Source organism: Emys orbicularis, chromosome 10 (genome assembly GCF_028017835.1).
Source record: "Emys orbicularis isolate rEmyOrb1 chromosome 10, rEmyOrb1.hap1, whole genome shotgun sequence".
Lineage (NCBI taxonomy): Eukaryota > Metazoa > Chordata > Testudines > Emydidae > Emys > Emys orbicularis.
The window spans coordinates 64135033-64161932 of NC_088692.1; the positions used below are offsets into that span (position 1 = coordinate 64135033).

The 26900-nt window shown below is 41.1% G+C and overlaps 1 protein-coding gene across 1 annotated transcript in view; it reads right to left on the reverse strand.

Moving 5' to 3' along the window:
* Positions 1-3840: 3840 nt before the first annotated feature.
* The window catches only part of CGNL1 (cingulin like 1), a 77676-nt gene continuing 54616 nt past the window's right edge, over positions 3841-26900 (reverse strand). Inside the window, exons 12-18 of the mRNA XM_065412298.1 lie at positions 25767-25928; positions 24571-24660; positions 14997-15080; positions 10728-10852; positions 10017-10125; positions 8714-8877; positions 3841-3982 (exon numbers count right to left, since the gene is read on the reverse strand). Coding sequence (XP_065268370.1) covers positions 3841-3982; positions 8714-8877; positions 10017-10125; positions 10728-10852; positions 14997-15080; positions 24571-24660; positions 25767-25928 — 876 coding nt within the window. The remainder of the gene's footprint in view (positions 3983-8713; positions 8878-10016; positions 10126-10727; positions 10853-14996; positions 15081-24570; positions 24661-25766; positions 25929-26900) is intronic.

The window sequence follows — 26900 nt, forward strand, 5'->3', positions numbered from 1 at the left end:
TGAGCAGAGTTGTATTAATTTAGATGAGCCCAAAGAATCAACAGTGTTAACATTAAATAACAATGTTAAACAAGGATCAGGGCTTGGTACACAGACACCTCAGGCTGCTTAGTACCAGGGCAAACACACCATTAAACATTATTTTAACCTTTTATTAAAAAGATACAGAAAAAGAAGGAAATATAGTTAAAGCATTTGAAAAGTATGGCTTTCATTTTAACATCCCTTGTTCCCTTTCCCTTTAGCTGGAGAGAGTTTTTAGAAGGAAAAACCCTTTGTCTGACAGTCTTGTAGATGGTATTACAGATGGTGATAACTGTCCTTTTGGGGGAAAAGATAAGTTAGTTGAAATGGGCTGAAGCTGCTGTTAAAGTCCAATCCCATTTCCTAGAAGACAAGGCAAACACATGCAGAAGGGGAAAGAAGAGAACAGCAAAGACAGAAAATGCAGCTTCTATCTCTAGCGTTGACTTTCACTTGCAACCTCACTGCTGGAAAAAAAAAGGCAGAGCACATGGTCTTATTAGCCACTCTGTTGTACCAGCATCAGGCTGGTTAGGGCATTGCTTTATCGGTCTTTCTCTGGTCATAGGGTTACAGCGGTGTGGCAAAATATACAGACTTGGCCAGGTAAGACAGACTCTTACTGAACAGAAGGCAAAAGAAAAGAGAACAAATAAGGTGGGGAAGGAAAAGGACACGTGCAGGGAGGGGAAGGGCCAACAAAATCCCAAGTTCCAGATGGTATTCAGGATTTAGCCAGAGCTGGTGGAGGTGGCAATGTCATCTGGGTCCCTCTCTTTGGTCCTGGTCTTGTCAGGACACGTTTTGGAATTCGGATGATGAAGGCCCAACAATGTCACAGCAGACCCTTGGGTCCCAGGAGATGGTGCGGGTGGCAGGCATGATGACAAAGGTTGCTGCAGCGGTTGTTGGCAAACAGCTTCTTCTGCTGTTTCTAATCTTTTTTTGTTTTGTTTTTAGGATCCCAAAAGGGAGTGCTGGTTGGAATTGCTCATCCCCTCATTATTTTGTTCACCAGTTAGGCCTAATTTCTGACACATCAATTTTGGTCCATTGATATCTGGTCCCACATTTCATTAGTTTACCAGATATGATCTTAACACAGTCCTTGAATAATATTAGTAGGCCTCTTTGTTTGGACTAATTCACTCTGACTCCCTTTTGCACCATTTCCCATCCATATTTATTGTTAGAGGTTATTGTGACAGTTAATGAACTTTTACTCACTTCCTTCAATTCAGATTATAATTAGGATAAAATAGTAGGCCCAATTATTACAAAACCTAACTGTATGGATAAGGGCAGTGTTAATTTCATCTATACCTTTATTAGAGTTTACAACAAATATGGCTCTTTCTTCTATATTATTTTTTATAAGCTTTTTATAAGATTTTACATCTTCTTGTAAAACAGAAATGTTCTGGATTAAATCTACCTTTCCAAATGGAAGGAAATATAGAAACTTGCTTATAACATTAATATTTCCAGGACAATTTTTTCTTAATATATTTTAAATGCATGCATTCTGCAGTATGCAGTTCAAACACCAAATCAACCACAATTCGACATAAAAAGTAGAAATGAATGAGTTTGGCTGATACAGTTTATTTTAAATGATTTTTCTTTTACAGTTTAGTGTACCTGGAGGTAGCTGCAATGTTAATTGATCTTTTTTCAATGGCTTGAAAGAATAGTAATTTATGAACATTAAGATAAGAGTGCTGAAACAGAATGTAAAATTATCAGCTGTTTACAGTTAAATCCATGCTAAAATGTAAAATAAAACAAAAAATAAATCACAACAGGTTATTATTGGATGATTGTCAATACAGCATAGAGCAGATTTTCCAGATTTTTTTTTTTTTAACATTACTGTAGTAGTACAAAGGAGATCACTGAAAAGGGATTAATTTATATAAACCAGAAAACTAATTAACTGGAAAGCATATATAAATGTCAGAGATAACATAATCTGGAGGATAGTAGTAACTTATTTCCTACAAATGTAGGGTGCTATTGAAATCATATATAAGATGATGATGATATGGGCTCTGATCCTGCAATTTACAACAAGGGAATAGACTGCTGCACCCTCACATTGTGAATGGCAGGATTGGGGCCTTAATTGTTTTGTTTCTATGTAACCACATTGGAAGAGATGTGATATTTCCTTGTCAGGATGGCTGTTTACTTACATTAAAAAACAACACCACCACCAAAAATAAACAGTTCCTTCACTTTCAGAACTGCTAAGTTTAACTTCTTCTGTAGGTAAGTCTGCAGGAGTAAAAGGAAGATTTTAACATCTCCAGGTTTTAATAATTTTAGAACTACATCAAAATAAATGGTTATCTGATCCATGTAGCAGAGAAGTGCTTACTTAAATATCATTTGAAAGAAGTTGCTAATCAGAGAGGATTTAGCTATGGCTTATCAAAATTATTTGGCAACAGATTTACAAAGATGCTAAATTTGCAAAAGAGCAAAGCAGGGAGGAGGCATGATACAAATTATACAGGTGATAATACATTTAGTAATGAACTGTAAAAAGTTTCAAATAAAACCCACAAATTTCCAATGCATGTTTTTCAAAATTTCTTTACAGGACTGATCAAGATAATCTCCAAAGTGCCATAAACTGAAACACTGCATATATTCCTGGAGACTGCAAAATGTTATGAACAGGCACTAAAGAACATGGTAGAAATATAAAATCAGATTACAGGGCATGTGTTAAATATTAACTCTTCCTCAAGCTTGGGCTCCATTCCTGCTAGGTACAGAGCACTCTGGGACCAGTTAATCAAAGCACTTAAGAATATGCTTAACTTGAAGCCCACGAGTAATCTTACCAAAATCAATGGGAGTGCTCACGGGCTTCAAGTAAACCAGGTGCTTAAAGTGTTTTGCTGATAAGGCCCAGAGTGCTCTTTGGGAAAAAACATTGCAAGTAATAACTAAACTTGTTTTCAGTGTTCCCTACTAATGGCAGATGGCTTTGTAGACAAAAGATTCCTATAATCCTAGGACCACCTTTTGCTAACCATACCCATGTAATGGTCCCTTTGAAGTCAATAAACAGGATTTGGATTTTAGGGTTTAATCACAAAGCCAGTATCTGACTTCTAATTTGTAGTTGACATATAGTAAAATTTATACTGAATTTAAAATTCAACTGTGTTTCTTGCCTTGAAAACAATGAATTTGCTCCCTTAATACATGTATTCGTAAAATGTATTTGTTTCTTTTTTTAGTTAAAATGCATAATGTTCAAAACAGATTTAAGTACTTTTCATATGAAACTGATCTATAAAATTTTTGAAGCTTTACAAAATGGCACTAGAGTAGTTAATAAAAAGTCTAGTTTAAAATATTTACATTCTATACATCAGTTTCCCCTACTTACAATTATTAAATAATCTTCTGCACTCTGGTTTCCTAAATTCTAGGAAAAAACTCTTTAGCAACAACCTCAAATAAAGTAATGTTCAATGACTTTCAGATGGCTCTCATTTCGGTTTACTTAATTTAAACAGCATTTTAGTAAAATCACATTTCTGATGTGAAACATCATCCCAGTTATAAACGTTTTCTCAAAGGTAACAGGTCCATGCCGTATTTCTAGATGTTTTACAATGCAATCTTGCTTTCTGTTTGCTGTGTTACACAAAAGATCTAAATATGAAAATGGCACAATACAGATGTAAAGATCTTCAGCTCTCGAATCTGTCTAGTCTTTTGGCTCTTGGAATCTGCATATCCTTGATAATAGATCAGCCTACATCAGTTTAACAGAATCACAGGTTTGAGTCAGTTTTAGCTTTTTGTATCATTGTCTTTTGAGGATTTATATCCTGAAGGTGCTTCATAGAGACTCTCTCCATCCGTACTGAAATCATCATCGTCGTCATCATCATCAAGATCAGTCAACACTTTACTTGGTGACGTCTTCCGTCTGCTACAACAAAAATATATACATGTCTATACAGCAATACCAAATGGATGTATGTGTAACATGTACTCTGGAAAAGTAACACAGTAGCACTGATTATATTTATTTTGGTTGGGATTAGTGCCTATGTTACTTTTAAGTAAGCCACAGGGACTTATTCTCCTCAATTACTTAGGGTAGGATTTTCAAAAGCATGTAAGTACCCCAAACCGCTATCTATATAACTATATCTTCCATACACTTGTGGAATGAAGCCCATGTAATAAATTCATTTACCACATAGCTCCACAATTTATTATGCATCTTTGAGCACCTCACCTCTCTACTAATTTACCACAGCTGGCACTTATTCAGACATTTCCAAACCTCTCAAAAGCTTCAAATATCCATCATTTTGAAATGTTTCCACTAGCATATGTAGTTTACACAGAATACAGGATGGGGAGGGTTGAACACCATTCCTGAGAATTTCACCCATCCCCAACTCATGTTGATAAAAACTTTATTAAGATGATGTTAAAAAAAAAATAGTGAACAGAGTTTGAGCATAGAAGTTTCTGGTTATCAGGGAATAACATACAGATTATCGAGGGTGCAAAGTTTGGTTTAAGATAAGGTGGCATGAGGAATACATAATCTGCAATATCCCTGATTGGGGGTAAAAGGTTGATGGGTCAAAGTATAGACATTGAGATATGAGGGTATGAAGTTCATGAAGTGGCTATGTTCGGGTGTGGATTATGATGAGTGGATATGATGATGAGGATGGATTGACCCTCATTTGGTGAGATTTAATGTTCAGGGAGTTTATGGTTCCAGTTCATATGATCCAACGGAGAAGGTCACTTGGTCCCTTTCTCGTAGTGGGAGAACGATGTCACTCTGGCTCACGCCTCCTGGTACTGTCGGTGGCCGGTGATGTGCTCGATGTAGATGTCCCTGGACCATCGTATGGCATCTGAGACCATGAGGCGCCGCATGAGACGTGCGTAGCGTCGACCGATCCCGCAGGTCCGCAGCACACGCTCGTTGCAGGGGTCCCAGGCGCCCAGGGCTCCGACAATCAGGGCGTCCATCTGCTCCTCGTAGCCCTTCGCTCTCAGGGTGTCAGCCAGGGGGGCGTACTTTTCCAGCTTCCGAGCTCGGGCTTCGCGAAATGCCGGGGTCCTGTTCTCAAAGGAGACCGTAAAGTCAACGAGGATGATCTTTTTCTGGGCCTTGTCGGTGACGACCACGTCAGGTCGTAGCTGGCTGTCAGTACCGGCGATGGTGCAGTTCACGGAGATCTCCCCCAGGCGTGGCGTGGCTTTCACCAGGCAGTTCTGGATGGCGTTGTGGCGCAGCTGCCAGGCTCTGGAGTGGGGTTTGCAGCTGCACAGGACGTGGGGCAGGGTCTCGTTGGGGTAGCCACACTTCCTGCAATGCTTGTCTCGGTTCCCGTGGCGGACGGCTCCGTTGAGCAGGACGCAGTTGAGCCGGGCACGGTGGATGAACCGCCAGTCGGCGAAACGGGTGAAGCCGCCCCCATCGAGGAAGTGGTTGCTGGCGTCCCACTTGCTGGTCAACTCAAAGGCTTTACCCTGGTCCGGTTTACGCTTCAGGGTTTCCACGTACAGCGAGCGGATGGCGGCCTTCAGAGTCCTCTCCAGCAAGCCCCTGGCCGTCGGGGTAACGACGGTGTTGTCGTCGGACCTGATCTGCGGCACCTGGATTCCCAGCTCCTGGCGCTCCTCGCACCACTCCCAGCGGCAGCCGATGCGCTTCCCCAGGCGACGCGTGGCGTTGCGAGTGCGGGACCACAGTGAAGTGATGTCGCGCCCGTCCCGTCCGAATTCCCCATCCAGGGAGCCGCTCAGGAAGGTGGTGATGTCTTGGTTCGAGGGGGCTCTGCCGATCCGCTTCTCTGTCGCATCACGCAGGGCGTTCGCCACAATGTTCCTCACTGTGGCGTCGGGACATGTCAGCAGGCGGAAGGCGTGGGTGATCACCGCGACGTCGCACAGGTCACCCAGGCGGGGGGACGTTGGCGCCGCCGTGCCTGTGGGCGATGTAGACCAGCTCGTTGCTGGCTCTCTGGGGAAGGAACAGCCACTTCCTCACCAGCTTCCGGATGATCTTGTCTGCCTTGTTGAGGGGCACCTTCGCCACGGCGGATCCCCTTAGGGTGAACGAGATGCGTGGGATCAGGAAGGTGTTCAGGGCGTTTATCTTCTGCCACGGTGCCAGCAGGGAGGCATCAATCTTGGCAGCATCCTGCAAGATCTCCTGGATGGTGTCCTCGGGTGTCTGCCGGACACGGAACCCTGTTGGCGTGCCTAGGTGCTGGTATGCCTGCCCCTCTGCCAGGGGGATGACGGGCTCACCCTGGATCTGGAACCCCGTTGTCTGCACCGAGTCCCTTTTGCTGCCGTCAATGTGCAGAGTTGCACACTTCTTCGCATTGAAGCGGAGCCCCATCCAGTCAGTAACTCGGCTGGTGGCATCTAGCATACCTTGGAGGCTCTCTGGGTTGTCCGCGGTCAGGACCAGATCGTCCGCGTAGGCCAGAATGCTGAGTTTCTTGCCGTGCAGGTCGAAGCTGGTCGGGCCGCTGGAGATGGCTCGGATGAGCGGTTCCATGGCCAGGTTGAAGATGATGGGGCTAAGGGGGCATCCTTGTTTCACACCGCGGCGGATGGGGATGGCGTCCGTCTCTCCGTCCGTGGCGCGGATGGTGGTGGTGCAGTCCTTGTAGAGGTCCCGGAGGATCTGGATGAAGGTTTCTGGCATCCCGAACTCTCCCAGGGTGGCAAAGATGTGATGGTGGGGTATGGACCCAAAGGCGTTGGTCAGGTCAAGCCATGCTACTGCGCACTGCCTCTTGGACCTCCTGGCCTCCTGGATGGCTGTCTGAAGGAGGAAGTTGTGCTCGTAGCATCCCTCGCAGGACATGAAACCCTTCTGCACTGAGCTGACGGCGCCCCCGCACACTGACCAGTCTGTGATCCTTGCTGCGAGGCAGCTGGCATAGAGCTTGTAGATGGTGGAGCAGAGGGAGATGGGCCTCCAGTTGCCGGGGTCGTCTCGTTTGCCTTTTTTGTGGATGAGCACGGTCATGGACTTTTTCCAGGAGCGGGGAACGCGATGTAACTGCTTGCATTTGTTGAAGATGGCAGCAAGCACCAAGCAGCCGGGGTCTCGCTTCTTCAGCAGGGGGTAGCGGATGCCATCTTTTCCAGGGGCGGTGTTTTTGGTCCTCGACAGCCTCGCCTGCACCTCCTGCGGGGAAAAATCTCGCTCCAAGTCCTCCGGGAGGTCGATCTGGGGTAGCAGGGAAAGGCACTCTGGACGTCGCAAGTTGGTCTGGGCCTCGTGATCAAACACATCCTTGAAGTAGGAGTAGAGCCTCTCGGGCTGGATGGCACAGTAGGAGGAGGCCCCGTCGAGGATCTCCCTCATGGCTTTCGTCCGGTTCATCCTGTATAGTTTCTGAATATGGGATGCAGCCGCCGGATCGTAGCGGCGGCCGACGTCCCCTCTCCTGCCTTCTCTGGCGGTGTTGTTACGGCTCGGCGCAGGGAATCTGCGAGTGGCCCGTGCGGCTTCCTGGGGTTCCCTCCTTCTGGCCGTAATTTCCGCAGACAGTTCTGCAGTCAGTCTGTCCCATCAGGGTGTCGAAGTTCTCAAAGTCCTCAGCCTTTGCCAGCTCCTCCATCCAGGCGGATTGCCACGGCGTGGCGACCCTCGCTCGTGGCCGTCGCTCCTCCTGCTGCGTTGTCTCTGCAGGTTCAGGTGCTGCGGGGACGGTTTGTGGCCTTGTTGATAAAAACTTTATAATACACCATAACACATCCCATACACATACATATGCCCACATGCTATGTATGTGTGTAGAAACACACACACACTCACTCACTCCCCTATATAGTAAATATCTTTTTACTAACTTTAGCAGAGGAAACATCTAAAATTGATCTTTTTCTAAATCTCCCGAGATTAGAATGTTTTTTCAGGGCCTTTTAGTTAACGTACCACAGCCATGAGAAACTCCAAACTTTGCACCCAGGCACCCTCCAGCAATGGCTCTGATAAAAAACCACTTTTACAATTAAACACGGAAGAACTATTCCCCTCAATTATCATAAGTAAGTTTACCTCTGCAATGAAATACAGTTATTCTGTTCTCTGACAATGGGCGCTTGTTCCCTGCCTCACCAGCTCTGCTCAGCTCAGAGACCCTGGTAAACTGGACTGACAACTGGAGCACCTACCGGGGGGGCAGGAGGGGAAGATTTGCAGAGGAAGGTATTGCAGGAGCATTGCTTCCAGCTCTGCATCTGAGGCACCAAACATCCTAAGCTGCCAGAGGGCAGTCCCAGTCTGATGGGCCGGAGCAATAAGAGATTAGCATTTTCCATTTGTTTTATGAGTACATTATTGGTTTTGAGTAACAGATACATAAACAAAGATCTGGAACTACAGAGTCCCTGGTTTTACGCTCCTACAATGTAATTTAAAATGAAATTTGACAAAGAAAAGCATTGTTCACAGGTTAAGACTATGTGAGCCAAGTGAAACATGCAAGAAAGTCAGGGAAATGATGGCTTACAAGGGAAATGTACACAGGCCTTTAATTTTTGCACTAATTTTCAATGCTACTATAAGACATTCATAAGTATTCTGTGAGAATTGCACTGCAGTGTACATTTGGTGGTGTGTGGGCCTGTTCTAGGGATCTGCTTTTATAAGAAATCCCACCTTAATTCCTTCTTCACACCATTAAGTTGTCCTTGCAATTGATCATTCATGTCCATTTGCTCTTCTAACTCCCTCTGAAGTTTCTTTTTGGCACTTTCCAATCTGTCTATTTCTTCTTCGGCTTCTTCAACCTGACGTTTCATTGCTTTCAAACGCAAACTCAACTGAAATATTTAAACAGCAGCTGATTAGAAGAATATTTTGATAAAGGAATTCTGTTCTCCCTGCCATCTATGAGTTGGGGAATGAAGTCTCAGCTTTGCCAATGTCATGATATTGCACAACTGTACCTGGGCAGTAGCTGAAAGTCAGCATTAGTCTTTGAGACCAATCAAGTAATGGTAAATGTAGTTTTTGAAATTGAAAAGAACAAAACAGATACCTCCTAGCTACTGTGAAGATGTATAATTGTATAGACCAATGCAGTGGTAGCATCCAGTGTTCAAAAAGGAAAAAAAAACGGTGCCTGGAGTTACTGGAGTGTCATAATTAAAGCTAAATAAGGTGGGTGAGGTAATATCTTTTATTGGACCAACTTCTGTTGGTGAGAGACACAAACTTTCAAACTTGGTCCAATAAAAGATATTACCTCACCCACCTTGTCTTTCTAATATCCTAGGAGTGACATGGGTACAACTACATACATAGTTTAAGCTACACTAACAGACTTTATATTTTTTAAATATATATTTAGATACATAAAAATTACTTTAAAAGTAAAGACTGAATGACTGTTGCCACAGCAAACATTTTGGAAAGTGTAATCTGCTTGTTCACTAGGCGGAATAAAGACTATTTGACCCAGTTTACTAAAACAAACGATGCTGTAAGCAAGGAATCAGGAAAAGTCACATGAAATGGTAATGCACATTGCTACTACAAATTGCAGAATATGCTTATATTAAAAAAATCTAAAAAGCTTCTTTCTTTAGAAAGGATTTTTTTTGTAAGGGACAATATATATTGCTTTCTAATGTATGCATTTGCATCTGGTTGATGACACTTTCTGGTGTTCAATGAAGTTTTAAAAATAAACAAAAACTACTGTACTGCTAGTAATCTGTACATGAAATGCCTTCATTTTATTAAAGTCTTAGGAGAAGCCTAAAATGTCACATTTCCCCACTTATTGCTACTAGGCTGAGGAACACAATGGCATTGGGAATAAAAGAATCTTGTAAAATCAGTTCACAAAAAATAATCATCAAGCATTCTAAACCTTAAGTATCCTTGTCTATACAATGCACGGTCATTTATATTTACAGAAATAACAGACTGTTTATGTATAAATCTTTCCGTCTACCTGGTCCTTTTGGTCAGTCAGTGAGAGATGTTCATCATCTACTTGCAACATTAATTCCTTCACTTTCCGTTCAAGTCTGCGATTGCTTAGCTGGAGATTAGCCCGATCCCTAAAAAATACAGACATGTAGAAATGGCAGCTGGAATCATTCCAAATTCTTCTGAGCCTACGCCCTTGTGATATTGTAAGTGCAAAATAAATACTAATGGCATCTGCTTTGATGTACTGATTCTGTGCAACATATTGAAATTTTATTCAAAGCATGAAACACTTAAGGAAAAATATACTTATTTTCTCAGTGCTGTACTGAGAAAGTTCAGAAGGTAAGAAGCACTTCTCACCAAAAATCATGACGCTGAAATGCATCTGCAAAAAGAAATGTTTAATTATAGCTGGCATTTCTGTGACTATAACCGATGGCAGCTATTGATAAAATAAGAGATCTGTCTAATGCTACTAGTTAGTATGGCAACCCAGTGTTAGGGGTTATATAACAATTCCCATATTGATTTTGTATCAATGTAGCAATCAAAAAGAACACATTAAATGCTTGCTTTTAAACAAAATGTCATGCAAATTCAGTGCTTGTGAAAATGTTTTGCAATGATAGGCCTAGAGACCACACAAGCTTCCAAATTACACTAAATTAACACAGTGCCACCTGCCTATGTGTACACACACTTTCCAGGCTCTGAACTTAGCTTGTTTTACCTCTCTTCATTTTCTAGCCGTCCCTCTAGCTCAGTGATCCTTGCTTCCATTTGAGCAACAAGTCCTTCTTTACTGGACCTATAAGAACCTTCAAGGTGAAGGATTCGGCTCTTCAAATCTTTGTTCTAGAATTAGAACATAAATATATATATAATAGTAATAATGTATTTAAAAAAATCAGCATCGGCATATTAACAAACATAAGCACTGCCTTAATACAAAACAAGTCCATGCAGAGAAACACAGGGGCTAAGGTGCTTTTACATTCAGTGAGTAAGCAAAAAGAGCATTACATTTTTTTTTTTTTTTTTTTTTTTTGGACAAGAGTCAGCCAGTGAAATCTTTGTGGGGAGGCTTGTAACCCCTAGCAAACCCATCTTTGTGCTTCAAAGTTACGCTTTGGAGAATTTAATCAAGATTAAGAATTAGAAACAGGCCTGAATTGGATTCCTTGGCTTGAAGTCCCCTGAACCTTCAGAAAGTTTGCCAGTGGCTCTGTGTTTTCTACCTTTTGGCCCCCTCCATTCACTGTTCTGTACATAGGTTAATATTTCCTACATCACATTGGAATTATTTTAATCTCCATGATAAATTGTTTTGTCTAAAATTCTGAACACCTCTATGGCCGGCTGCTGCATATATAATAAAAGGTGTCACATACGTGTGAACAGCTGTGTCCAGCACCACTGTTGTGGGCAAGGATCAGACAATGTTTCCATTCTTACTTTAAAAAGGTCTGTGATTTGGCCATGCAATTCCTTTGCAGGTGTAAATCACTCAGGCACTGCAGCTTTTTCCTTGTGAGATTGGGTCAGGCAGGTAACCCACATGGAGTTTAAGTTATGGGTACACAAAACAAAGAAGGTTCCTGGCTTGGGTGATTTTTTTCCTAAAACTGAAAACTACTTTTTAAATTAAATATTCCAGGCAGAACCTAATGTAAACTAATCACATTTGAACAGAAAAGAAAAACAAGCAAGATAACTTGTCAGAAATCAAGAAGATGAAATTCAATAAAAGACAAGTGCAAAGTAGTTCACTTGGGAAGGAAAAATCAAATGTACAACTACAAAATGGGGAACAACTGGCCAGGTGGTAGTACAGTTGAAAGGGATCTGGAGGCTAATATCATTCTTGGGTGCAATGTTGTTGTAGCTGTATTGGTTCCAGGATGTTTGAGTGGGTGAGATAATACCCTTTATTGGATCAACTTCTGCTGGTGAAAGAGATAAGCTTTCACATTTACACAGAGCTTGAAAGCTTGTCTCCTTCACCAGCAGGAGTTGGTCCAATAAAAGATATTACCTCACCCACCTTGTCTCTTAGGTGTACTAACAGGAGCGTGGTAACTGTCCCACTATACCCGGCACTGGTGAGACCTCAGCTGGAGTACTGTGTCCAATTCCGGGAGCCATACTTTAGGAAAGATGTGGACAAATTGGAGAGAGTCCAGAGGAAAGCAACAAAAACGATAAAAGGTTTAGAAAACCTGATCTATGAGGAAAGGTTAAAAAACTAGGCTTGTTTTTCCTGAGAAAACAAGACTGAGGGGGGACCTGATAACAGTCTTCAAATATATTAATGGCTGTTATAAAGAGGACATTGATGAATTGTTCTCCATGTCCACTAAAGCTAGGACAAGACGTAATGGGCTTAAATCTGCAGCAAGGGAGATTTTTGTTAGATATTCGGAAAAAACTTTCTAACTATAAGGGTTGTTAAGCTCTGGAATAGGCTTCCAAGGGAGGTTGTGGAATCCCCGTCACTGGAGGTTTTTAACAACAGGATGGACAAACCTGTCAGGGAGTGTCTGGGTTTACTTAGTCCTGCTTCAGCACAGGGAGCTAGACTTGATAACTTCTTGAGGTCCCTTCCAGCCCTACATTTCTATGATGCTGTGATTTATCATATTTGTGGTACAATCTACAGTCTGTTGTTATTTTTTCATCTCAACTATAATATGCATGATAAAAAATACTGCACAGTAAACTAAAAGACAAGTCACTGTATTATAGTCATATGCCAGATCATTATATTCCAAACAATCCATAGGCGGACTCAGATACATATTAACTAACTTCAAGGAAAACAGAAGACTTTTTAACCAAAAGAAGTCCATCTAGGTTTTCAATAAGGTTTCCTTTTCCCTCCTAGGACCCGCACATTTAAAAAAGTAGATAATCAGTAGTGAGAGATAAGTCACTCAAGTTTCATTCTAAGTTTTCATGCGGTCACTAGAAACTCTCCATGGATTTATGTATGTTCTCTTACTTTAACAATCCATTACTCGCCACGTGATGCCATATGGAAATCTCTGATCTCTTAAAACACAGACTCTCTACCATCAGCAGTACAAAATAAACTTACAATTAGAAGCTATCAGAGAAACACGGTGGGTGAGGTAATCTCTTTTAAGCTTTTGAAAGCTTGTCTCTCTCACCAACAGAAGTTGGTCCAACGAAGGATATTACCTCACCCATCTTGTGTCTCTAATATCCTGGGACTGACACAACTACAGCAACACTGCATACAACAGTTAGAAGCTATGACACTCAGTATAGTTTTATGAGTTTCAAAATACACCAATCAGCAAGAGACTGAAGTTATAATCTAGTATATTGTTTGCATGAAAATGTACAGACAGTGTTCATTTACGACATATGCGTAATGTTTTCAAAGTTTCAATTTAGTAAATTTATGTCAGAGTTCTCTTAAAGAACCCCTCAATCATTACAAAAGAAAGTTAAAAATCAAGCAGCAGTGAGATGCTTATATGAAGAGAAGGGCAATATTGAAAACAAAAAAGTTTTGAGTTATGCTACCTCAAGCTGTGAAGTCCTCAAATCTCATAAATTATAATTTACTGGACTATAGTGGGATTAATCAGTGCTGTAACTGGAGGATCTATGGGGAAAACCCAACTGCTGGTGTATCAGTAGGTGGCTCTCTTTCCTTTAAACTCATTACTGAGGTGATGTCTACTATAGCATTACGTTGGCATGGCTGACTCAGAGGAGTCAGCAGTGCAGGATCAGGCTCTAAAATGGGGTGAAACAGTTCCATCGCACTTTTTGTAAGACTATGGGCATGAATTTTGGAATCCTGCCCCAATCCAATTCTGGTAGTTACATTCTACCTATCTAAATACCTCTTTTATTGCAAGTGGATAAAGTATTGTTCATCTCCTTTTATCCTAAACTATCACGTGGTCCTGTTAAATAATACTTGACATGTTCGAACTCAGTGGGGGCTGTGCGTCAGCAGTTCCTAGCATATGTCTGTTTGTAAATTGCTTTGTAATCCACCAGGATGAAAGGCACAATAAAAATGGAAGAAGATTAGCTGTCTGCAAGGGTGAGCATGAGAACTGTTTCACAGACATTATCAAATAGTTTTAAAACACTTCCCATTGTATAAGATACAAATTTAGGCAACAGAAAGTAACAGTTCTCTTTCTATTAATTCTGTACTTTTTATTTCACAAGAATGCTATTTTTCTGGGTATTATTATTATTTCTGCAGAAGCAAAATATCAGACCAAACTGTGACTGCTTAAAATTATTATTTTGGTAATGGTATGTAGGACTCTAAAATTGAATTTAGAGTTTGGAAGATCTCTCCCTCCAAATCTGATGAAGGTTTTAGATCTAGGTAGCTGACAGTATTTTTGACATTTTACTGCGTTTTCCCTACATTAGTCTTAAAACCAGTCAATATAATTGTTAGCTCATTTTTCTCAAACTAATAACTGTACAAAAACAATTTATAATGTCTTTCATCCCAAAACATATAGACAGACTGTATAGGGATTCCTTCCCTATCACTGAAATACTGCCATCTCTGAGATGAAAATAGGAGCTGATAAAACTACACAGCACTGTACAATACAATGGGTTAGGAAATAAAAGTGACGAATGTTGTATTTAATTGAAACTGCAGGGGAAATCAGTGATGAAGAACGTAATTACAGAGATGAAATTCAGCCAGGACAATGGGAACAATATCTTTACTCTTATGAAACATGCCTTGGGATCTTTATTGACAACAAGTGGTCAGAAACTCACTTTCGTCTGTCTCTTCTAAAGATGGTAGGTACCTCAAGCTCACTAAGCTGATGTTTCGTAAACTAGTGAATCACCAGCACTACTTCCCACAGCCCTTAGATGCCACTTGAATGCATCCAATCAAGGCACTAATCTAGCATGGCCTTGCTCAGCTTGTGAGATTTGTAGGGATCACACATTGAGGTGGTATGCCTGCAACTCTTACTTGTCTTTCCAATGAAATCTTGTCACACTCCAAATCTTGTCTTGTAGCTCTTTCTTGAAGTAGTTCATTCCTCATTTGTTCAATCTATTAAAAGAAAAGCCAGAAACTTCAGTTCAGTGATTCAGCATCTATATTTATTCAGAAGTATAAAATTCCCCTTTCCATAAATGGCATATTGAATAGATATTACAACTATAACCCTGGACAAAAAAAGACTGACTCCATCCAAAAAGATACCTTCTATACTTCAGCTGATAAAACACCCCTATCAATAAAGAATTAATATAGGGCTATACCATTCCTCTGTTTTATCTGAGAACTTGTTTTCACTGGAAAATCCTTGTGAAGACCAAAGAAATATAACAGCTGCTGGGACTCACACAACTTCACCCTTAGAAGAAAACCAATATGGGAGCTGTTACTGAGCTACAACCATATCAGTGCAACAAGTCAGCAATGCCCAAATTCCCTCCTGCCCCCTGCTCCTTCTGGGGTTGCCATCAAAATCATTACAAATGCCTTTGCAAGTAGTTAGTGTATGTACAGTATTTACGCTATTCCCTAGATAGTATTTAGTGTAAGGAATATCATCTAGGGGATACAATGAATACCATGGTAACACCAATTACTGTACTTGTGAAGACTTTTGTGAAGCTTTCAGTAGTGACTACTCTATTTTCTACCAGTCAACCCGTGCCTGCCAGTAGTGGAGGGCGGGGGGGGGGGGGGGGGGAGGGAAGGGCAGAGTGAGGGCAGCCGGCTTCAGCAGTGTTACTGAGCATGCTCAGTTCAAGCCAAGCAGCAAATCTAGGGGGCACGTGACCCCGCATACTCCTCCCCACATCGACTCTGTTTTCTACACTACTATAGTTATGTATTAACTCAGGCTGAGTAAACATACTAACTAACTTTCACTTCAAATAAATCTGTAACACAGAGTTCTCTTACAAAAACCTTTACGTAGCCATCAGGGAATCTTACATACAAATGAAATAAATGATGTTGAGAATGTGAAGATTAAACAAGCAGCGCACATCGAACAGTTTATCCTGGGTCACTTTCACCAAATTATCACCTTAAAAATCATATCTTTAACTAATCACATGTTGAAAAGCGGTCATTTAAGTTGTTCCTATAAGTTTTATATAAATACAAACAGTGATGTAATTGCATGCAGTTGTACGTGTTTTATCCATGTAGCATTTCACAACAGCAGAAGACATTCCTGAAAACTAAGGTCATATTAGTTACTGGACTACAAATGTTAGCATATGGCTCCATTCTGGCAACAGCTGAATAGAGTTCTTATGGAACTAATTGTTGCCTATAGGCCTGGAGGTGCAATAATATCTCGGAGGTGGTTGTTCCCCTTCTTTAAATACAGTAAACAAACATTTGCTCAGTTAAGATCTAGTGAAAGGTTGTTTTAGTACTTTTTACCCTTTTATGCTTTATGAAGATATTTTTAGGGAGGCAGTTATAAGCCAAAAACAAATTCAAGATGACACAAGAGTATCTAGGTGAACTAGGGATTTCAAAAACATCCTCAGCCTAACAGTAGGAGTAATTTTAATGCCCTCACAAAAAGGATGACTAAATAGAGTAAGCAGGGCTGTCCCTAGGAGGGTGCGGGGCCCGGGATGGAAGTGACGAACCCGTCACTTTGGAGACCGACTGTGCCAGCCAATCGCACCGGCCAGAAGGGTCCCCCAAAGCGGTCGCTCCAATTCACTGTACCCAAGGGACGGCTCTGAGAGTGATTTGCAAAGCTTTCTTAAAGTTTGTTTTGATGCACAACTGTGTATGAGCATCATGTATATCAGCATTCCTGATCTTTAAATCCAGGGGTGCTGGAACAACTTGTATAGTGGGGGTGCTGAGAGCAATTGAACCAAACTGTAAATCCGGTATAGGATGGAAACCACTTCAAGCCAGGGGTGCAGCCACACCCCCAGCAACCCTAGTTTCAGCACCTAAGTTTACATCTATCCACGTGTTAGTATAACAGAAAAAGCTCTGTTGTCAGGGACATGAAGAAATTATTCATTCTGCTATAATTGCTTCAGTGATGCAAATAGGCACAGAAAAATAAAGCAAGATCTGAAGTAAAATAAGTGACTAATTAAAAACGCAACTGTTAACTAGAGAAAGGGTTTTTGTTCGACATTAGAACTTGTTTAATGGGCCACAATGTAGCTCCACACACTAAAGCACTATTGTGCTCTTACTGTGCTCAAGAGGCCGTGACAAATGTGCACAACCATCACCAGGTCTTAAATTAGGGAAGTATTTAAAGGATGATTATTATATCGCCAAGATAATTTCTGATGCTGCTGGATGTTTCATAGTAAAAGTAGTGTCACAAAAAAGAAAGGGAGAGGAGAAGAATACAGTCTGATTATAGTGGACCCCAGGCAGGAATTACACACACATTACCATAAAAAGAGGAACAACAGGATGCAAATCCTGTTGGAGGCCAGCTCCCAGCTATCTCCCTGTACTTATCATTAACAAATACACAACACTAAATGCAAAGGAAAAACAGTGCCCTGAAAAATGTGCTCTGAAAGACTACACTGCAGTTAAAATTTACTGTAGGTCTGTAGCATGCAGTACTTTGTGCTCAGATTCTACCTTTTTAACATATATAATATATTCTAATTACATTAAAAGAATAAACTAACTGTGCAGCTAAAGGCAACAGTTATCACAGCTGGATTTAGAGAACGCTAAAAACAAAGCATTGTAGGAAGTAATAGTATCAGATTCTACAAAGCTGTATTAGACATAACAGCAATTAGTGCCAGCTTTAGGATTAGAAGCAGCTGCGGAGTTTGAGGTTAGTGAAAAGTAATTTGATTTCTAATAACCTTTTAGATGCTATCACCATTGTTTACCATCTCCCACTGGGTACAGAGCCTACATTTCTTGAGCAAGGAAAAGTGGAAAAAATGTATATCAACCTACTGTACACGTCCAATTCTCAAGCAGCTGACTCAACAACAAAGACACCTAACTAAGAAAGCTAATAAAAATTGTCATCCTTCATCACTGAAAAAAACCCTTCATTTCCACATTTTCATTTACTAGCTTTGCACACCTGGTGCCAACTAGGGCGCAGGTGTACAGTAATCCATTGGGACTATTCTACCAAAAGGAAGTGAAGAACACAGCCAATGCAACTTTATCCTCCCAGATTTACTTTGCCATTGCCATGGAAACTGGTCTCACTCTCACGGTTACTGGAAACAACTCTGATATCAATAGATTCATGTTTGTATTTTTTTTTGTGTGCACAAAGATTGGCGAAGCCATGTCAAATGTGTTTCCATTATGTTACAAAAACAAAGTAGCCCAGATAATTTCCTTTCTTTGCAGACAAAAATGCTGTATACTAAAATCTTTGGGCCCAATCCTCCTCCCCCTTGACTTCAAAAGGCAGCAGGACTGCTCCCTCCTCCCTCTTGTGTTTGTTAAAGTCTTACTTTTAACATAATTAGTAGCACTTTATCACAGAGCAAAATGCAAGATGGGCCAGATCCATAAAATTTGTATCCTGATCCTATGTTTCCCAATACTCAAAGCTGTTCAGATATCAGGTTTTAGTTAGGCCCAGCCATGAAAGTAATGTCTGAATGCAAAGTTCCCCAAGGTTTGGAGCTCTTTGGAAGTGGAGTTTGGATTCAGGCCTATCATTTGCTTTTCAAATTAATGAACAAACATTTTAGCTTTTGATCCTTTGAGAAACTGATACTGGTAGTGCTAGTCTATGCAGAGGACTAACCAAGATAAGATTTCTATTTTGCAGTGATCCAGTACTTTGAGCTCCAGTATTCCTTGGAGTTATTTCTGGTAACTGCATGTATTTTGCACAGGAAATGGATCTTCTCTGAAGGTACAATTTGTTATATACAGGATTCATAGTATAAATTGATGGTGTGTGGTCGATCCACTTCAGGAAAAATAAACCCCTTCAACAATCTGAAGTTACTCCAAATCAATTTTTTCTGGAGGGCTGGTATTAAGTCCATATAACTAAAGAAACGATTTTCACACACACTTATTCTGACGTTGCACCCCATAAGGCTTTATGAAAATATGCTTATAAATGTATATATGACATAACTGGAATATGTTTTATGCTACATATGCCATGTAACATATCTCTACAAAGGTTATGATCTACTGAATCTATTCATCCTATTTGTATGCATGTATCATTTTTGTGTTCAAAGTTATGAATATTGGCTGTGTACTATCTTGATTTCTAAGTAGCCTTAGTAAAGCATTTGGTCAGCTTCTTGAGAAAGGAATGTGCAAGTTAAGTGCCCAAACAAGAAGCACTTAATGGACAATGGATCTTGGAAGGCTCCAATCCACATAAGAAGTCTACTTGAGGTTGTTTAAGGTAGCATGTAAACCATGGCTGCTACCTGTAAGGAACTGAGTCATGCTTGGACATGTGACTTGCCCATGTGACTTCCATCTTGTAGCTGGGATTCTACGCAGGGGGAGGGAGGGGTGTCCACCCACAAGAGAAAGTCTATTTAAACCCCGGGGAGACCCCTCCATTTGGTCTTCAGCTGGCTCAAGCGATAGCCTCTCCACCCCAAAGGATACCTGAAAGAAACTGGGACAAAGGACAATAACTACAGGGGGTGTGAGTGATTGCTGGACCCAGACTAGAAGGAGACTAGTCTGCAAAAGGAAGCTTACTGGAACACCTCTGAGGGTGAGGTTTTATCAGTATTCAGTTTTCTTACTGTATTAGGCATAGACTTGCATGTTTTATTTTATTTTGTTTGGTAATTTACTTTGTTCTGTCTGTTACTACTTGGAACCACTTAAATCCTACTTTTACCCTGTAAGCTTTATACAGGGTAAAATGGATTTATTTGGGGTTTGGACCCCATTGGGACTTGGGCATCTGAGTGTTAAAGACAGGAACACTTCTTAAGCTGCTTTCAGTTAAGCTTGCAGTTTGTGGGACGTGGTTCAGACCTGGGTCTGTGTTTGTGGCCGGCAAGCATGTCTGGCACAGCCAGGCAGGGCTCTGGAGTCCCAAGCTGGCAGGGAAAGCAGGGGCAGAAGTAGTCTTGGCACATCAGTTGGCAGCCCCAAAGGGGTTTCTGTGATCCAACCCATCACACTTATTAGTTGTATTGTGGTGCTCCCAAAGACTCTCAACTAGAGGCAGGCACCACTGCACCAGGTGCTATAGAAACACATACTAAAAGACAGTCCCTACTTAGAAGAATTTACAACCTAGAAGATAAAAGGTAGATGAAGGAAGGGGGAACAGGATACAACATATTGACTGTCACAAACAAAACACTGTAAGCCTGTCAGCAGGGTAATTGTGGACAGAGGCAGGTGCGGAGGTAGGCAATATGGGGGGATGGACAAAGCGGGACACATGGGGCTGCTGGAGGAGTCACATAGACTGGGGATCAGAAGGGCGGAGAGGGGGAAGAGACTGGGGCAGGGGCACAGGAGCTAGTGGGGTGACAGCACTGAGCCAGGGACTGAATGGGAGTGAGGATGCAGGGCCACAAGGGGACAGAGGGGAGAGGGAGGCTGAGTGGGGGGTGCAGGGACACATGGGGACAGAAGGTGGGAGGTGCAAGGATACACAGGGACAGGGGCAGATGTGCCTGCCTAAATAGGAGAGGCTAGGGGTATGCCAGGGTGTGCATAGGGGAGGCTCCCCAACTCCCTAACAACCCACTCCCCCCAAAAAGAAACTGTTCCATACTTCTCATATCCACACCCAACAACCCTCTAAGTTCACTTCCAGGCTCCTTCCCAACAATTACTTCCCTCCCTTCAGGTCCTCCATTACCCTGACTCCCCCAAGCCTTTGCACTGCTTCTGAGAGGTGTGGGAAATATGTTTCTGTATTGTAGTTTAAATAAATTATTACTCAAAGTTCTGTATCAATATGCCTAGTAAGGAATCTATTTGTCAAAACACATTTCCTGAAATTTTTGTTGTTGTCTGTATTGTTACAGACATACTTGCTGACAGGTATTTTAAAATAAATTACCAAAATAATTGAAACCAGCCTGATTATATTGTGTTTATTTTGACAAATAAAATATGCAGAACTTTAAAATATTGTGCACAGAATTTTTAGGCATGGAATTACCCCAGGAGTAAGATGTGCAAGCATTCCCCACTGACCTGCTGAGATCCCTCATTTCTGAACCAGAGGGGGGTCACCTTGAGGGGCTACAGGGTAGTTCAGTGCTCATGCTCATTCAAATCTTTGACCTCTTTCATGAAACCAACGAGAATTGTGCCAAGTTAGTGCCACACATGGCGGAGGTTTTAGTGACCGAGATATTTGCCCACTGGGAAGTGGATAGAGATCACTTAAAAAGCACATTCCCATCTTGTGCACATGCAGGCAGATTGTGACTAAAAAACAAAATTCCTGTGTATTTCAGTGCTCACACAGCAGAGTAGAAGACAGTGTGACATGCTTGCATCACATGTACCTCTGAAGTGGCAGCTAGATATTTGTTATGAGTAGGTGACCTAGCTAAGAAACTGAGATTTCACTCTCTTGCAATCTTGAGTTGAGATAGGGGAGGGGGAAAAGAGAATAATCAGTGTCTTCTGCAGCCCTATCTCAGATTCAGGGCAGTATTGAAATAAAAAGGGTGGTGGGATAAATTTTAATTGCAAGTGAAATTTTTGACCTGTCTAACTTGACAATGTTTATTTAAATGTTTAACTTGAGATAAAAGTTAACCAGTCATTTTAATGCGTTTTTACTATACACTCGAATATTAGTCTTCATTATTAGTATATTAAGATAACACATTCATAATAAAAAGGACATTTACAGACCACAGATATTACCAGAACGAATCCATTATCATTTCTCACATCATTATAGATGCTTAGCAGACCCTGAAATACTCTTCAGTATCGACAACTTAGCCACTATGGCAAACTCAAAACAAAACAACCTTTGTAACTCATGCGTGAAATGAGAACTCTGGATCTCAACACAAACCCTTTTGCCTGTTATGTGACATTCTAGTTACCCATCTGTATTTTATGTTTCTATTTAGCTACTAAATTAAATTACTGAAGTGCCCACTAGTGCAGATTTGGCTAAGGTTGTTTCAGCACAGACTTGCAGCACATGCATGGACTCCAGCATTCAAAGCTTCCTAATTAAACAATGACACAACTACAAATTAATAATGGGTCCTTTACATTCTGAATCACTGCAGATAATGAGAGCATCTCATACACACCGATTCCGAGCCTGTATGATATCAGTGAAATAATGGTAAAAAGACACTACCGAAATCCAATAAGAGTCTGAGAAACCTTAGGCCCACAAATTACTAACAGGATCAGTGGAGTTTCAAGGACACACAAAAGCAATTTGAGGCTTAACTCATTTTAAGGCACTTCAGCTATCTCAATAGGAGATACTATTTCACTGAAAAGAGATGGAAAGCAGGATTTTATTGCCTGTGTCTCCCACCGAAATTGAAGCTACTCCTATCTCAACAAGTCTTTTCGTTAGAAATCAAAAGAAATTAAAATAATATTATATGTATTCCACTGAGTAGTATCTGACTCTGCAAGTAGTCTCCATGATTTCAAGGAAACTCCTCACTGAGTGAGGTACTTAAAGTAATAATCAGAGCTCTCCCTAGGGTACGACAAATCGGGGTGACTGCCCCAGGCCCTGCACTTTGGGAGGCCCCGCACTTCGTGAGGAGGCGGGTGGGGAGGTGAGGTGGGGGCCGGGCGAGCAGGGAGGAGCACCCCTCCCAACCTTCTCCTCCTCCTCCGCATCTCCTGCCCACCAGCAGGCCCCGCAAATCAGCGCCTCCCGCCGATTAACTGTTTCACCGCATCTGGAGGTGCTGGGGGTGAAGGGAGAGGAGCAAGGGCGCAGCACGCTCAGGGGAGGGGGCGGAACTGGGCAGGGAAGAGGCGGGGCAGGGGTGGGGCCTTGGGGGAAGGGGTGGAGTGGGGACAGGGCCTAGGCGGAGCTGGGGGAAGCACCCCCCGGCAGATAGACACTCCGCGCCAATGTCCTGGGCTCTGCACCCCCCCTAAGTATGGCCCTGGTAGTAGTAGTAGTAATAGTAATAATAATGCCCAGTTCTTATACAGCAATTTTCATCAGTAGATTTCAGGTGCTTTACAAGTGAGGGCAGTATCATTATCCCCATTTTACAGATCGAGAAACTGAGGCACAGAGTGTTGAAGTGATTTGCCCAAGGTTAGCCAGCAGGCCAGAGGCAGAGAATAAGAATAAGACCCAGGCTTCCTGAGTCTCAGTTCTGTGCTAGGCCACGCTGCCTTCCTCAAATGTAGCCCTCTGTCAAGATAATGGTAAATCAATAAAAGCAACGCAATTTATTCTTACTACACCTGCTGCCATTGGCATGACATATGTAAAGGCTAGAATAGTGATTTAACTTTTTCTTGCTTTTTAGATTTTACAGCCTTAGTGTTATTTCTAAACTTTGGGGGAAATTTTCAGAATGGCTTTAACCCAGCTTTAAAAAAATTATTGTTTTGCAAAATTACATTTTTTATAACCAAGCATTTGCATGACTAAAACTCAGACTTGTGTGCAAGCTGTATGATGTCTGTCTACCTAGTTTGTGTGCATACATGCAGTTTGTGCACACAGGTAAATTTCTTGCATGCACAAAAACCCAGACCAGGAAATACTATGCCTGCAAAAAAAATGACAGACAAACTGCATCTGGAATTTTAGAGGATTTCTTTGAAAATCTGTCCGTGTGTGTAATAAGTTGTCTCATTCATAATTCATTGCACAACTAATTCCAATAGAATAAAGCACAGTATTGATAGGTAATCTGTTTAGGGTAAACCATAAATAAAGAGCTCTATCCCACTTTAACTACTTACCATTTTGAAACTAGCATCTAAAAATGTAATGAACACAACACCACACTATGATATGCGTGTTGTTTGAAAAGCAGATCAGAATTTCACATATGATCTATATCTTTATAACTGGATTGACCAAAATCCAAATCTGAACAATCCAGAAGTTTGTGAAAAGTTTGAAAACTATGTAAGAATTTTGTGGTGTAAGTCAATTTCTGTTTGCTGTGTATGACAGTTTAACACAATATACTATCTGCCCCGCAGGACAGGTGTAACAAAGTGTGTGTACTGCTGAAGAAAGATGATTTGGGGGTTAGAACACATGAACAGAAGTCAGAAGATCAAGGTTCTATCCATGGTTCTGACACAGACTTCATAGGTGAACTAGGAAACTCAAACTCTCGTTTCAGTTTTCCCATGTGTAAAATGCAAAATACTACTACTTATCTCAAGGGTGTTGTGAAACTAAATTCATTAATATTCATAAGAGACTAAGATATTCTTGCACTGAAAGCTCTATTGTTGTTGAACATAATTACTATCTGGCTTGCATGCAATACAATGAGCATCTAACTTGAAGACTGATATTTAATGTATTAATGTTATTTGTGACCCTCTTCTTCCTCATCACTACACTACGGTTGGGCAAAGTAAACTTTGTTCACTGGTCAAGTACCTGTTCTCTGCACCTACTAATCCTTTCAGACAGCAAATCTGAATTGTTTCTTTCTTCATCAAGCTCCAGTTCCAACTGGGACAGCTTGTCCTAAATGAAAAAACAAAAGTAGTTCAATGGATTAGTCCTTCATCCGCTTTACAATGCTACTGAGCATTTCTCTCTAGGACTGCAAGGGCTCGATTTGTCTGAAAACACACACATACACACGTAACATGGCAGAAAGGTGTTTGAAAAGTGCAGCCCCTGTGACAATTTGCAGAGAACTCAGGAAAAAGTATCTCTATTGGACTAGAAAAGCCTACAAGAGTTTAATAGCCTGTTTGCTATTAACTTCTTTATTAAAAAAAAAAAACTTCAGTGTAACTTCAGAACATAGCTTTCTTCAGTGCAGTTCAACAGCTAGCTTCCAGTTTGAACATGATTTCCCTTTTCACTGCAGTAACAAATTGAATAAACTGAAAAAAGTGTCTGAGAAATTCCATTGGGAAGGAACTTTGCAAGCCTATTACAAGGTGACTTATAATTTCCAATTACCTATTATTAAATATTCATTGGTCAGGGACACTTACAGTAATTCCATGAGCATAAAAAATTGCAGATATATAATATAAAATAAACAATTTAACAACAATATTTCTAGAAATACTCTAGTGGTGCTACAACAGAGGGTTTTCTTTAGAAATTAATTTTAATTTGTTCACAGCTATAAAAAGAGGCCATTTATAAAAGCAAGACAAGGGCCTAATTCAGTGCCCATTGAAAATACTGCAAAGACTCCCACTGATTCCATTGGGAGTGGTTCAGGTTTTAAGTGTCTAGGAGTTAAAACTTTCTGATTTTTGTGCCTGATGAGTTGAAGGAGAACGACAGGGGTAACTGGTCAGAACTTCAATTTGTCACATGAGAAAAAGAAAGGAAAGTATTGAAAGAGCTCTCAAAATAACTACCATTCAGAACATAATATGCCCTACTAGATGTGCTGAATGCTCACCTTTGGGAGATGCTAAAATAGTTCTTGCATTACCACTGCCCTAACGTCGATTTTTCCATCAGATGAGAAGAAATTATGTTGTTGCTTCCAAGGCACAACCACAGTAAAAAAATTAAGTGTTTCCAATCATCTCTAGCAAAAAATGTACTATACATAAGCACCGAGCATCCAAAGGACCCCCCCATCCAAAAGCTCCTTTTACCTCCATTAGTTTCATTTGTCTTGCCCGATCACTTTTCAAGTGATTTTTGGCTTCCAGTTCATATTCCAAGCCTTTCACAGTCTGTTCCAGCAGCTGAGTTTTTGTAATTGCCTCATCCTGGGCTCTCTGGTGGTCCCGTAAATCCTCTTCCATAAGACGCATCTGAAACAAGAAGGCAGGTGGCACAATTTATAATACATTTCTTTGTAACAGTAATGTCAGTAAATGGGCTACACTTCTGCTAAGACTTTAAAAACAAGTTATTAAAAACCAGGCTGAGAGGAAGTAGGTAGTATTATGTGCGTATTAGAGTCATTTTTATTTCATCCACAAGATGGCACCAAGTAAATAACTTTGGATCAGAGTTCTCAGATATGAAAATAACCTTCAGCGTACAGGTTTCACTGTAGTAATAATAGAAACTGGATTTTTTACTTAATTATCTTTTTCTTAGCCAACTGTCCTACAGCTTTGTGGATGATTACAGCTTTGGTAATTATTTCCATCAGGTTTATTTGCTTTTCATACCATCACTACAGTTTATTGATGCTTTCTTATGCCCCTTGCTCTGGCACTAAGGCACTTTGATGACAATATTACATTTATGGTATAATTGCTATTGTATATATTAAACTATAGCCCCATACATATATAGTAGGAGGTACATCTCTTGAGGAGGGTTTTCTCTCCTAACCGTGTTCTGTGTTTCATTACATTTTCTCACTCAAGCTTACACAGTCCCATTAAAAGGTATAGTTAGCATGAAGCTCTTAGTTTTTGTGCTGCGATGAGGCGCTCTGATTAATTTGTTAGGTGTTATATACCTTTGAGTGCACAAACTCCTATCACATGATCTGAGTTTCACTTTCAAGTCTCCCTCACATTACTTATATAAGAAGTACCCAGCTCAGTGATGGAGCATTACCAGGTTATAGATTATTTACAGAGCTATTTTCAAGTGAGAGAAGGCTGGATAATTACAGGCCATACATTATACTGCGCTACTAAGATAGTTATCTGCATACCAATAGGAAGCATTCAATATACAGTGTGCTATATGCCAGTGTGTGACACTAAGCACCCCTGTATTCACATCCAACACACGATTGTAATAATTTTTGTACAAAATATGCC